Source organism: Bos grunniens, chromosome 4 (assembly GCF_055505025.1).
Source record: "Bos grunniens cultivar Pamir isolate PY7600 chromosome 4, Bosgru_T2T1.0, whole genome shotgun sequence".
Classification (NCBI taxonomy): Eukaryota; Metazoa; Chordata; class Mammalia; order Artiodactyla; family Bovidae; genus Bos; species Bos grunniens.
The window spans coordinates 63,611,603-63,626,009 of NC_141168.1; the positions used below are offsets into that span (position 1 = coordinate 63,611,603).

The 14,407-nt window shown below is 42.8% G+C and overlaps 1 protein-coding gene across 5 annotated transcripts in view; it reads right to left on the minus strand.

The window, feature by feature from the left end:
• Positions 1 to 14,407, minus strand: part of DOCK4 (dedicator of cytokinesis 4) — a 479,600-nt gene that overhangs the window by 26,819 nt on the left and 438,374 nt on the right. For all 5 annotated transcript variants that reach the window (XR_015162547.1, XM_086396606.1, XM_086396604.1 and 2 more), the window contains 3 exons: positions 10,215 to 10,356; positions 8,452 to 8,618; positions 4,896 to 4,982 (listed from right to left, as the gene is read on the minus strand). Coding sequence is in view for 4 of the 5 variants with exons in the window: in XM_086396606.1 (XP_086252732.1) it covers positions 4,896 to 4,982; positions 8,452 to 8,618; positions 10,215 to 10,356 (396 nt within the window). In the remaining variant the exon portion in view is untranslated. The remainder of the gene's footprint in view (positions 1 to 4,895; positions 4,983 to 8,451; positions 8,619 to 10,214; positions 10,357 to 14,407) is intronic.

A 14,407-nucleotide genomic window follows, 5' to 3' on the forward strand; every position in this document is an offset into this window, starting at 1 on the left:
GCAGCAGGGGGAGGCCAGAAAGGCAGAAGCAGGTAACCTCTTAGAAACTACTCAGAAATCAGGCACTAGATATATGGCAAAAACCACCACAATGTCCAAGAGTAATTAGCCTCCAATTAAAATAAATTAAAAAAAGAAATCAGGCACTGAATGTATGGCAAAAACCACCACAATGTCCAAGAGTAATTAGCCTCCAATTAAAATAAATTAAAAAAAGAAATCAGGCACTGGATGTATGGCAAAAACCACCACAATGTCCAAGAGTAATTAGCCTCCAATTAAAATAAATTAAAAAAAGAAATCAGGCACTGGATGTATGGCAAAGACCACCACAATGTCCAAGAGTAATTAGCCTCCAATTAAAATAAATTAAAAAAAGATTTTTTTTTTTTTGCCAGTCCAGGTTCAATGCACGATGCTGGATGCTTGGGACTGGTGCACTGGGACGACCCAGAGGGATGGTATGGGGAGGGAGGAGGGAGGAGGGTTCAGGATGGATTTTCTTTTAAAAATTTAAAATAAATAAAAATTGAAAAAAAAAAAATTAAAAAAAGAAATCAGGCACTGGATGTATGGCAAAGACCACCACAACGTCCAAGAGTAATTAGCCTCCAATTAAAATAAATTAAAAAAAGAAATCAGGCACTGGATGTATGGCAAAAACCACAATGTCCAAAAGTAATTAGCCTCCAATTAAATAAATTTAAAAAAGAAATCAGGCACCACTGGATGTATGGCAAAACCACCACAATGTCCAAAAGTAATTAGCCTCCAATTAAAATAAATAAATTTAAAAAAGAAATCAGGAACTGGATGTATAGCAAAACCACCACAATGTCCAAAAGTAATTAGCCTCCAATTAAAACAAATAAATTTAAAAAAGAAATCAGGCACTGGATGTATGGCAAAAACCACCACAATGTCCTAAAGTAATTAGCCTCCAATTAAAATAAATAAATTAAAAAGAGAAATCAGGCACTGGATGTATGGGAAAACCCACCATAATATCCTAAAGTAATTAGCCTCCAATTAAAATAAATAAATTAAAAAAAGAAATCAGGCACTGGCTGTATGGCAAAACCACCACAATGTCCTAAAGTAATTAGCCTCCAATTAAAATAAATAAAAAGAGAAATCAGGCACTGGATGTATGGGAAAACCCACCATAATATCCTAAAGTAATTAGCCTCCAATTAAAATAAATTAAATTTTAAAAAGAAATCAGGCAGTAGATGGCGCTATCAGAAGGGAGATGAGCAGGGCTCAGATGCTGGGTAATTTGGAAAGTACCTAGAGCCACACAACTTTCTGATGGATCTGATGTGAAGTATGATAACATTCTCTCTCAGTGGGTAAAGAATTCACCTGCAGTGCAGGAGACACAGGTGGGTTTGATCCCTGGTGGAGGAAAATGACAACCCATTCCAGTATTCTTGAAAAATCCCAAGGACAGAGGAGCCTGGAGGGCCACAGTCCCTGAGGTCACAGTCAGATACAGCTGAGCGACTATGCACACACATGATAATATTGGGGCTTCCCAGGTGGCACTAGAGGTAAAGAACCCTCCTGTCAATGCAGGAGTCATAGGAGATGCAAGTTTGATCCCTGGGTGGGGAAGATCCCCTGGAGGAGAACATGGCAACCTATTTCAGTATTCATGCCTGGAGAATCCCATGGACAGAAGAGCCTGGCAGGCTATAGTACATAGGATCACAAAGAGTCAGATACGACTGAAGCGACTTAGCGTAGCACACAGCACATAAGAATACTGTCATTATCTTTAAGGCTTAGAAATACCATTATTTGTACACTCTATTTTATAGCTTTTTCACCATGTTTAAAATGTTTTAAATAAGCTTATTTTTAATCAAAAATATTTTCTTTTAAAAACAATTATTGAGGAAACAGTAGTTCAAAGAGGCTTATCATCTTTGAAAGAATGGGATAATATGTTCAATAATGTTCTGGGGTTATGATTTACAGAATAAAGGCCCATTATCTCATCTGAAATCTTTGCTGCCAGATGTTTCAGAACTCAGAATTTTTCTGACTTCAGAAAGGTAACATAGCACATATAGTATATTACACCATCCTCAGGCAGGGTCTAAAGATGTTTCCTTTAATCAAATGTGTTAATATTTCTGTAGTAAAGTATATGAGTAGTCATACTAAGTGAGATAAAGATCATAAATGGTCTTAGATTGGGTTAGGTATATTAACTGAATTTTGGAGCCAAACTTATAAACACATCTTTTGGTATTCAGAATCTTTTAGAGTTTGGTAAGGTCCAAAAGGAATTTTAACTCACTGTGGCACATATGTCTTGAGTGCCCCCATCATCAGGACCTTCTCACTGGCAATTAAAGCAGGAAATCAACAACACTAATAGAAGGTGGGGATATGCCAGGCAGCGGGAATAAGAGAAAGACACGAGGTTGTCAGAAGTGGGCTGTGTTCAGGAACAAAACAGCCCAGTTGGATTTGTTCTGTTTGACAGAGTCTAAGATTGCATATTCTAATAAAGTAGGCAACTGCTGTTTGAAAGGCTGTGTTTAGTAACTCTCCCTTAATCACTATCAGCATGCTGCTTTTTATTAGCAGGCTGTGTGAGTGTGTGTATAATATTTCTAAGGTTAGGAACACTGGTAAGACTTCACAGAATTTACCTCTCTGGGTAGTAAGTAGCTGGCAAGGCTCTCTGAATCATTAATACAGCAAGGATGACTAAGAACATTCCTGTGGTTTGGGCCCATGCCATTCAGCAGGAAGCAAAACATTAAGACTTTCTGAGCAATGAACTCGGCAGCCTCTTCCACAGGAGGCCACAGGGTCCATCACGGAAGCGACCAACTCTGTGGACCTCTGATTCAGACTTGACAAGAACATACCCACACTGGTGTAATCTGCTGAATGGAGTGCAGTTTGTTAAGAGAGCTGTATGAATTTTTTAGCCTTGCAAAATGAAAATGCCATTAAACCCCTAGCGTGATTGAACAGAATAAACTGAGGGTCATTTCAATGCTTAGAGACTGCAGGTAGGACAAGCCATTCTTGGAAGACAATTTGGGTGGGATCTGCTCTTACGGATTCACTGACAGCTTGGGCTTGTTACCTAAAAAAGGAAGGGGCTACATTACATCTTCACAATTGGCACATTTTTCCATCAGGACTGTGGCAAGGGCTGGCCCCTGACATAATGGATATGCCAGGGGTGGGAGGGGGGATTCTTGGGGGCATAGGTCTGTGGCTGACAGCAAGGGGCTGGGGCCTTGATAACTGTTGGGGAGGGGTTCTCACTCCAGACATGGCTGCCTTCCACAAATGCTCTCTCCCTTCCCACAGCAGGGGGAATGTTTTACAATCGAAGGCTCTTCGGTTCTGCAAGGAGATCCAACCAGTCCCTCCTAAAGGAAATCAGTCCTGAATATTCATTGGAAGGACTGATGTTAAAGCTGAAATTCCAGTAGTTTGGCCACCTGATGGGAAGAAGTGACTCATTAGAAAAGACCCTGATGCTCAGAAAGATTGAAGGTGGGAGAAGAAGGGGACACAGAGGATGAGATGTTTGGATGCATCACCGACTCAACGGATGTGAGTTTGAGTAAATTCTGGGAATTGGTGATGGACAGGGAGGCCTGGCATGCTGCAGTCCACGGGGTCACAAGGAGTCAGACACGACTGAGCGACTGAGCTGAACTGAACTGCTCTTTGGTTGCTGTGATTTCCACATTCTCAATGACACCCACTGACCGCTCCACTGGTGCTCAGGGAGAACAGCACAGGGGCATCCTTCTACTGTGAACTGTTACAGCATGGACCTACTGTGTTTCAGATACTGTGCTGGGCTTGACACTGGCCTCACACTGCTTATAAGGCAAGAAGAAAAAAACATACCTAGCTTTGGAGTCAGAAAAATCTGGGTTTGAGTTTATCCTTTTTCAGTATCTTGCTACGGGATCTGTGGCAAAGGCTTTTAACCTCTTGTCAAAACTTGTGAAAAGAAGGGTAAGAATATGTACCTTGGACATGGAGAAATGAAAACCACAGCACACTGTTGGTGGGTATGTAAATTGGTTCAGTCACCTTAGAAAATAGGATGGAAGTGCCTCAAAAAACTAAAAACAGAATTACCATGTAATCCAGCAATCCTATTCCTGGCTATATGGTGAAAAAAAAAGAAAATACTAATTCAAAAAGATACACGCACCTCAATGTTCGTAGCAGCATTCTGTACAATAGCCAAGATATGCAAACAACCCAAGTGCCCATCCACAGATAAATGGATAGAGAAGATAGAGGTGAGGTATATAATTGCGTATATATACGCACACATACACACAATGGAATATTACTCAGCCATAGAAAAGAATTAAGTCGTATTATTTGCAACAATGTAGATGAACCTAGAGGGTATTATACTTAGTGAAATAAGTCAAAGAAAGATAAACACTCTTTGTTATCACTTACATGTGAAATCTAAAAATAAAGAAATGCAAATAACAAAACAAAAATGAATACATACCTTGTAGCTTTGACATGGTGATCAAATAAGATAATGTAGATAACTTTCTTCCACTGAAGATAAACAGTGAAGGTCTCATAGCTAGATTGGTTAGGGGAGCTGGAATTCCAGTTTCTCTAACTCAAGGGCCTGAGGCGTTGACAGGCTGCATTCAGAGCTATTTTGGAGGGATCACTCGGGCTGGCTGGGCTAGGCCAATGGGTCCCTTTCCAGCTTTCATCATAGCAGTCAACATCACAAACTTCACTAAATTACTAGGAGTGTTTCCAGGGACTTGGAGTCCAAAGCAGAAGCAGTGAATACATGGCCTGACTCCAGGTGAACAACTGTGCTGAGCAAGTATCAATACTTGAGAGTAAGCTCTGATCCTTACCACTTCACGCTTCTCCACTTCAAACCAGCGGGAGATTCCAGGTAAACTCTGCACCAAGTATAGTGATGTTCTTTCCACCCAGAGACTCTATGAAATACAAAACAAATTAATTTGTTACCAAGTTCCCAAGTTACCTTCTTTCCAGTTACTGAGCAATGACTAATGTTTGCCATTCAATTTTACCAAGTTTTCAGTCTTTGTCAGCTTTTCTTTAGTATTCATTCCAGTGCTTCAGCAATCTCCTTGCACTCAGGAAGCTATCTCAGTAAGACATGCTGAAGCTTATGTTAATTTCATTGTATATAATCTGAAACTTTTTTCTGTGCAGAATACATGATATACTTCAGACAATAATCTTAAAAATGTAAAAACAAGTCATCACATTCTTTCCTTTTTCTCTAAATTTCTAATTTAAAGTTTCTCCACTCCTCAAGGGGGTCTAGCCATTTTTACTTGGAATGGAATATAGTATCAGCTAATCATCATGAGGTTAGACAGAATCCTCAAGAAGGAAAGGGCTTTAGGAATCTCATAGCCTAATCTTTCTGTATTAAAGATGAAAGACATTAGCCCTCCAAAAGGCATGTGTACTGTGCTTAGTCTTGTCTGACTCCTTGTGACCCTATGGGCTGTAGCCCATCAGGCACCTCTGTCCACGGGGATTCTCCAGGCAAGAATACTGAAGTGGGTAGCCTATTTTCCAGGGGATTTTCCTGACCCACAAATCGAACCAGGGTCTCCTGCATTACAGGCAGATTCTTTACCAGCTGAGCTACCAGGGAAGCCCAAGGGGCATGTGACCTGCTCAAAGCTACATTCTCATCACCTGTACTGCCAGCCCCAGGACCCCTGCACTAGAATGTCTGACTCCCCCATGGCTACAGTTACTGTGCCATGTGCACTGCTGTGATCCAGGAGGATCTGTACTTGGAGCTGGGCCTCCCTCTGGCCAGGATGAGCACCTCCATGACATGTGAAATCACAGGTGCCTTTGGTAAGAGCTGCTGTTGACAATGGGTCTCTCTTTCGTCAACAGGCTTCTGCATTTCTGCCTCATGTTTCCTGGTTAAACAAAGCGTATTCCTACGTGTAGTAAACCTGACAAAGTTCCTGAAACTCTGCCATTCAACAACAACAACAAATCGAAGGATTTCTCTGTGCCAGCCAAGATCTAATGAGATGAATATGGCAGCAGCCCTGTGACAGGACGCCAGAGCACTCTGCTGGTGACGAGGGGTGAAGCAGATCAAGAAGGGCTGAGGGGGCTTCCCTGGCGTCTCAGTGGAAAAGAATCTGCCTGCCAATGCAGGAGACATAGGTTCGATCCCTGATCCGGGAAGATGCCACATGCTGAGGAGCAACTTATCACATGTGCGACAACGATTCAGCCTGTGTTCCAGAGCTGGGGAACCCCAACTACTGAGCCCACATGCTCTAGACTGTATTCTGCAACAAGAGAAGCCACCGCAATGAGAAGCCTGAGCACCGCAACTAGAGAGTAGCCCCGCTTGCTGCAATTAGAGAAAAGCCTGAGTGGCAATGAAGACCCAGCACAGGTTTTAAAAAGAAGAAAGGCTCAGGGAGAAGAGAGAGGAACAGTCCAGGTGCTGGGGGAAAACAGGAGGAAGCAGGCACACAAGGCATCCTGTGGGAGGAGGATTGTGCTTCACTGAGGAGGTGACACGTGAGCGGAATTTTGAAGAGTGAGTAGGAGTTTGCCAGGCGGAGAGCGGGGGAGGCGGTGCAGGCAGCAGGAAGCAGAGACGCAAGCGGCTTGTGAAAGGGCATGGCAGGAGATGAAGGGAGGGCTCCGTGCTGCCAGAGCTGATAGAGTGGGTGAGTGGGCTGCAGCAGAGATGAGGCTTCTGGAAGGGCAGTTTGGAGACAGATGCTGAGGGCTGTGAGCACAGGAAAAAGGAGCCAGATTTACTATTTTTTTTAAGGAGGGTTGCTATACCATTGATAAATATTTAAAGTGATGGCCAAAAGGAAATGTGGTGCGGCAGAAAAAGCAATGGAGAAGGCATCAGAAAATGTGCATCTAGTGCAGGGTCTGGGGCATTGAGAATGCCATTCTGAGCAAGTCACCTGCCTGATTCTGGGCGACCTTGGACTTTCTATCTACTGGAAACTTGCAATGAAAACTATATTATACACTAATGATCTTTAATCAGTTTTGGAAGGCAGAAAGAAAAATCATCCAGAGGGATTAGAAAATGGTCATGGACCTTTTCAGTAACATCATAGCGTTATTTTCCAGTGGTTTCCTGGCCTTGATGTTTAACCCATCAATGTCCTTGACCAAAGGACTGTGCTTTGCTCGGTCTCATCATAACACTGCAAAACTACCCAGCTTTCCCTCTGATAACTTGGCTGTGAGCGATTCTGGAGTTACTGTGAGGAGCACCAGGGACTGAAACTTAGGCAGGAGTGACAAGCGAGTTCACATCAATCACAGCTGATAGCATTAGAAGAACATTTCCCAGCTTCCCTGATAGCTCACTTGGTAAAGAATCCACCTGCAATGCAGGAGACCCCGGTTCAATTCCGGGGTCAGGAAGATCCCCTGGAGAAGGGATAGGCTACCCACTCCAGTATTTTGGGGTTTTCCTGGTGGCTCAGCTGGTAAAGAATCCACCTGCAATGTGGGAGACCTGGGTTCAATCCCTGGGTTGGGAAGATCCCCTGGAGAAGGGAAAGACTACCCACTCTAGTATTCTGGCCTGGAGAATTCCATGGACTGTATACTCCGTGGGGTCACAAAGAGTCAGACATGCTGAGAGACTTTCACTTCACTGCGATGAAAGAAGCTAAGCCCAGTCACCCAGGATCCTACATTCATTTTACATTTTTTTTGCTTGGAGGGAGATACTGGGGGTCTGTATGGTCTCACTTTGTCACTGTTATCAAGGAAAGGGCAGATTATAATTTATCTGTGGAACAATTTCACCCTTTTCCCCCAGTAGGGCTGTGAGAAACCTTGCTCTTTCTGGCTGAGAGAGAACGAGCAAGGCTTATCAGAACTGAGGATGGAAAACTCAAGCCATGCAAAGAATCTATGGTTGGTCCTCTCAGATGTCTGAGTTACACATCATTCTATCGAGAAAAAGCAGCAGAAGACAGCATGGTCTCTCTCACTGGGCCAGGAGCCTCCCCAGTGGTTCTATCTCAGAATCACCTGTTCCTTCAGTATCCTTTACTCATGCCAGTCTCCCGTATCTGAGAATAAATACCTGAGGTTCCCACAGTTGGTTCAACATGAATGAATGGAGGACTGAGCTGAACCCTGAGATCTCAAAAACTGGACAGAGGACCACTGCCATTAGAGTCATCATAAACTTCAGGGCCTCCTCTGTGACCCAATGAGTCAGAATTCCCAGGCCAACAAATCTGCTTGGTTAGAAAACAACTCATGTCACCCTGATAAGCGGTAGAGTTTAAGAATAATTAGACCACCTTTTGGTTTTATCACCTGTGTCTTGAGTAAATACTTAACAAGCATCTTGATATAAAAAAATATTTGAGGAAACCATGTATCATAAGAATTGCTCAGTACCTTGAATTCATTCTCTTTATCTTTCGTGCCTTTGTGAAACGGTCTGTCGTAGCGGAATTTCCAGATGTGATTCACTTTATAAAAACTTTTGATGTTGTCTGGAACACCTTCTCTCTGAAGGACCTCCTGGCTTTCTGGGATGGGAGTCACGGCGTATATCTGCAAATCTAGGATTCAAGAGTCAAGGAGGGAACCTGATTTGGCAGACTCCCTGGGGCATGTGGCTTGACCTGAGCTATGGCAGAAAGAAAGGGATGGTGAACAAGCGAGTGTTTCTACTGGGGTAAAGTCAAAACTGCCAAGAAGGTACCAAGAACTCAGTTCATAGCAAATCACTTCTCAAACTACAAGCCTTAAAATAGCTTCACATAGGTCATTTTGACAAAGTACCAGTTTGAAATTTCTATTTCCTGTGAATTCATTTATCATAGATTTTTTTGGGGAGTGGGGGTAGGTTTGAATGGCTTGGATCCTAGGTACTAAGGATTGTATTAATTTTAACCCTTGTTTATGAGGCTTTTCTCTTTTATCTTTAGTGCATGTATGGTCCTTTTAAAATGTGTTTGTAAAATAATGTATAAACACCTATACAACCAAAGACAGCAACCAGTACTGATAGTAACTCATATGTTCCCTGTCTCTAGCCTTTGCACATTTGAGGTATCCACTCTCCCAAACCTTGTATTGCATAAGCAGAGTGTTTAGTTATAGTTGGTATTTTTGAAAACTACATTAAAGAGGTATTATATTTACTTATAAATTTACCATCTTTTCTTCTCATTCAAAGAAAGATAGCAAAATCTTTTCCCTTAAGTAATTGCTTGCTTCTGGTACATTTAAGTTTCTACTTTGGAATGGTATCCGTAATTTTCAGGGTGGAATTTCTGATCTTCTTTAAGATTGTCAATTTCAGGAAGAAAGAACAATTCATAAAGGAGTCCTGGAGTGAAGTTTCTTTGTCTCTAATGCCTGTGTAATTTCAGTTGAGTTGTTTATGTTTGCACAATGGGAGTGTCGATTACACGACAATTGTTAAATGCTATCCGGAATGCCATGGTTAAGAGTCCCTGAAAGATATAGGGCTACCTCTTCCTCTTCCCTTTCATCCAGAATAAAAATATCAAAGGAAAAGTGGGTAAGTGATATATGCCAGTAAACATAATGCTATCATTTCCTTGAACTGAAGTAGTTTCTACAGGGTGTGTGTGTGCGTGTGCGCACATGGGCATACTCAGTTGCATCTGACTCTTTGAGACCCCATGGACTGTAACCCAATAGGCTCCTCAGTCCATGGAATTCCCTGGGCAAGAATACTTGAGTGGGTTGCCATTTCTTTCTCCAAGGGATCTTCCCGATTCAGGGATTGAACCCACATCTCATGCAGTGGCAGGTGGATTCTTTACCATTGAGCCACCTGGGAAGCCCATTTCTACAGGGGATGCCAGAGGAAAATTATTCTAGGGGAAATCCTTAAAAAGGAGCTTTTAAAGCAGGGTTGAGATATAGAAAAGCTGTAACTAAAAGGAAAAAAATAATTCTCTTAACAGAATCCTTACGGGGTTTCTTTTCAACTGACATTATAAGAATATCTAGCATAATTCTGTTTGGAAGGAGCGAAGCTAAAATTAAGATGATGAGAAAGAAGGAGAATGAGAACAGGGCTACTGACAAGGGGCCAGTGCCTGAAGCACCTGCACAGAAACACTCTGCAGCCAAAGGCCAGCAGGACCTAGTCAGAATCTGGCCTTTCTAGGTGTGGATACACTGAGCTTCTGCCTGGAAGATGGTCTCGTCGGGTTGGTTGGCATGCTGCATGGCGATGGCATGGGGGAACTCGTTCAGCATTCTCTGCTGGAAGGCCTCCAGTCTTTCGTAGTCATGCCCTCGACACACAAACTCTTTATTCTGGAGGTAAAATCAGAAAAAGAAACATTAGGACTGTGTAATTGAGTGCAATCACTACAGAGAGAAGCCAAAATATGCAACTCTGGCAGTAACTAAGCATAGGCCCAACATCAATAGAATATAACCAAAAAAACCCACACTGGAACAGTCTAGAGAATTTGTACGAATATTAAAAATACAGGGCAAAGGTCAGAAGCATCACTCTCTATTGCTTCTAGTAAGTTCCACAGCATGCCTCACTCTTCCAGGTTCACCTGCATGAGGTGCAAAGGAGTGTCTGATTCTCAGAGCACCAAAGTACAAAACAAAGCAACCGTGTTCCCTCCGAATGTTAGTGAACACATGTTACAGAGTATTTTAAAAACTGTATAACGAAGTTAAGTGGGCAAATTCTCAATTTGGAAGAAAGCAAAGTAAGCACAATCCCTAAAAATACATTTTATGCATTCTTTCTATAAAGGTCACAGAGATCGGTCTTAACCCTTTCACACCTAGATCCTTCCATGGAGAGGAAGGCCAAGCCGCCTGCATGCCAGCTCTCAGCAGGGCTGCTGCTGCAAGCATCCCTGCCACCCCTGACTCTGCTCAGCGTCCTGTAGCCAGGACCTCTGTTAACTGACTAAAGCCAACATTGGGGATTTTTAAGGCCTTGCTAAATGTTGGACAAATTTTTGTCTGTTTCTGGTTTGGTTTTACAATACATGTAAATATTCTGTTAGTTAGGACTCTCTCATTCAGGTAAAAACGGTGAAGGTTATCCTTGATGGAGGCCACAGAGCTGGCAGAATGGGGACCTTCTCAACAAGTACCTTCACGATCTGGTTATCGATATGGAACAACTGTTCCTGACAGTTTATAGTGAAAGTATTAGTCACTCAGTCATGTCCTACTCTATGCGACCCCATGGACTGTAGCCCGCCAGCCTCCTGTATTCTCATCTGGAATTCTTTAGGTGAGACTACAGAAATGGGTAGCCATTCCCTTCCCAGGGGGTATTCCTGGCCCAGGGATCGAACCCAAATCCAGTGCAGGTGGATTCTTGACTGTCATGAGCCACCAGGGAAGTTTAATGATAGTCTAATGATAATGAAATTATAACTGTTAAGCACAGCCAGCACATACCTTATTTAACCCAAAGAAACTTGAGAGGGTGTCCCCCGCCCCCATTTTGTAGCTGGGAACTGAGGATCAAGATCATTACATACTTTGTCCACATGTATGAGATTTAAGCTCAGGTCTGAGTCCAAGGCCTTAGCTCCCACTGTTCTGAACGTGGCCTGGTACGTAGAAAAACTCCTAAGAGCTACAGAGACCAAGAAAGATTGCGGGATAAGATGCCCTGAGGATCTTTAAGGAGTAAAGTGCTTCGTGGTCTGGGGAGTTAAGTCCCAATGATCTCAGCAGTTCTCAGCTCTGGGAGGTTTCTGTGATTGCACCAAATGCAGTGAGGAAGCACTCTGGGCCAGAGTGAGGAAGTTAGAAACCACTCTGGGAAAGGGGCTCAGGGTTGCAGCTGAGAAAAAGCAGCTGCAGGCAGAGGAACCAAGCAGCAGAACTGAGCTCTGAGAACCTGCCACAATGCCCCACAAGTCACTCAATAAACCAATAAACCCCTGAGAAACACAAGCTCAGACAGACTCCTTAGGAATCAGGATTGCCCTCCCCACAAACAATCCTATATTTAAAATTTCTTGATTGAAGTCATACCTTCTGAGGCTTTGTTATTTATTTTGCTCAAAATATATTCAACAAGGACCTACTGTATAGCAAAGGGAACTCTACTCACTACTCTGTAATAACCTATATGGGAAGAAAATCTAAAAAAGAATAGATACATGTATCAGTTCAGTTCAGTTGCTCAGTCATGTCCGACTCTTTGCGACCCCATGGACTGCAGCACGCCAGGCCTCCCTGTCCATCACCAACTCCCGGAGTTTACTCAAACTCATGTCCATTGAGTCAGTGATGCCATCCAACATCTCATCCTCTGTCGTCTCCTTCTCCTCCCGCCTTCAATCTTACCCATTTCAGGGTCTTTTCAAAACAGTCAGCTCTTTACATCAGGTGGCCAAAGTATTAGAGTTTTAGCTTCAACATCAGTCCTTCCAATGAACACCCAGGACTGATCTCCTTTAGGATGGACTGGTTGGATCTCCTTGCAGTCCAAGAGACTCTCAAGAGTCTTCTCCAACACCACAGTTCAAAAGCATCAATTCTTTGGTGCTTAGCTTTCTTTATAGTCCAACTCGAAGAAAGACTGGCCAAAGAGGCCTTGTGATTGCCAGCCTCATCCATACATGACTACTGGAAAACCATAGCTTTGACTAGACAGATTGTCGGCAAAGTAAAGTCTCTGCTTTTTAATACGCTGTCTAGGTTAGCCATAGCTTTTCTTCCAAGGAGAAAGCATCTTTTAATTTCATGGCTGCAATCACCATCTGCAGTGATTTTGGAGCTCCCCAAAATAAAGTCTGTCACTGTTTCCATTGTTTCCCCATCTATTTGCCATGAAGTGATGGGACCAGATGCCATGATCTTTGTTTTCTGAATGCTGAGTTTTAAGTCAACTTTTTGATTCCCTTGTTTCACTTTCATCAAGAGGTTCTTTAGTTCTTTGCTTTCTGCCATAAGGGTGGTGTCATCTGCATATCTGAGGTTATTGATATTTCTCCCAGCAATCTTGATTCCTAGTTGTGCTTCCTCCAGCCCAGCGTTTCTCATGATGTACTCTGCATAGAAGTTAAATAAGCAGGGTGACAATATACAGCCTTGATGTACGCCTTTTCCTATTTGGAACCAGTCTGTTTTTCCATGTCTAGTTCTAACTGTTGCTTCCTGACCTGCATGCAGATTTCTCAAGAGGCAGGTCAGGTTGTCTGGTATTCCTATCTCTTTCAGAATTTTCCACAGTTTGTTGTGATCCACACAGTCAAAGGCTTTGGCATAGTCAATAAAGCAGAAGTAGATGTTTTTCTGCCATTTATGGGGTCACACAGAGTCGGACATGACTGAAGTGACTTAGCAGCAGATGTTTTTCTGGAACTCTTGTGCTTTTTTGATGATCCAGCAGATGTTGGCAATTTGATCTCTGCTTCCTCTGCCTTTTCTAAATCCAGCTTGAACATCTGGATGTTCATGGTTCACATACTGTTGAAGCCTGGCTTGGAGAATTTTGAACATTACTTTACTAGCATGTGAAATGAGTGCAATTGTGCGGTAGTTTGAGCATTCTTTGGCATTGCCTTTCTTTGGGATTGGAATGAAAACTGACCTTTTCCAGTCCTGTGGCCACCACTGAGTTTTCCAAATTTGCTGGCATATTGAGTGCAACACTTTCACAGCATCATCTTTCAGGATTTGAAACAGCTCAACTGGAATTCCATCACCTCCACTAGTTTTGTTTGTAGTGATGCTTCTTAATGCCCACTTGACTTTGCATTCCAGGATGTCTGGCTATAGGTGAGTGATCACATCATTGTGATTATCTGGCTTGTGTAGATCTTTTTTGCATAGTTCTTCTGTGTATTCTTGCCACCTCTTCTTAATATCTTCTGTTTCAGTTAGGCTCATACCATTTCTTTCCTTTATTTAGCCCATCTTTGCATGAAATATTCCCTTGGTATCTCTAATTTTCTTGAAGAGATCTCTGCTGCTGCTGCTGCTAAGTCACTTCAGTCGTGTCTGACTCTGTGCGACCCCATAGACAGGCAGCCCACTAGGCTCTGCCGTCCCTGGGATTCTCCAGGCAAGAACACTGGAGTGGGTTGCCATTTCCTTCTCTAATGCATGAAAGTAAAAAGTAAAAGTGAAGTCACTCAGTCGTGTCCGACTCTTAGCAACCCCATGGACTGCAGCCTACCAGGCTCCTCTGTCCATGGGATTTTCCAGGCAAGAGTACTGGAGTGGTGTAAAGAGATCTCTAGTCTTTCACATTCCATTGTTTTCCTCTATTTCTTTGCACTGATCACTGAGGAAGGCTTTCTTATCTCTCCTTGCTATTCTTTGAAACTCTGCATTCAAATGGGTATATCTTTCCTTTTCTCCTTTGCCT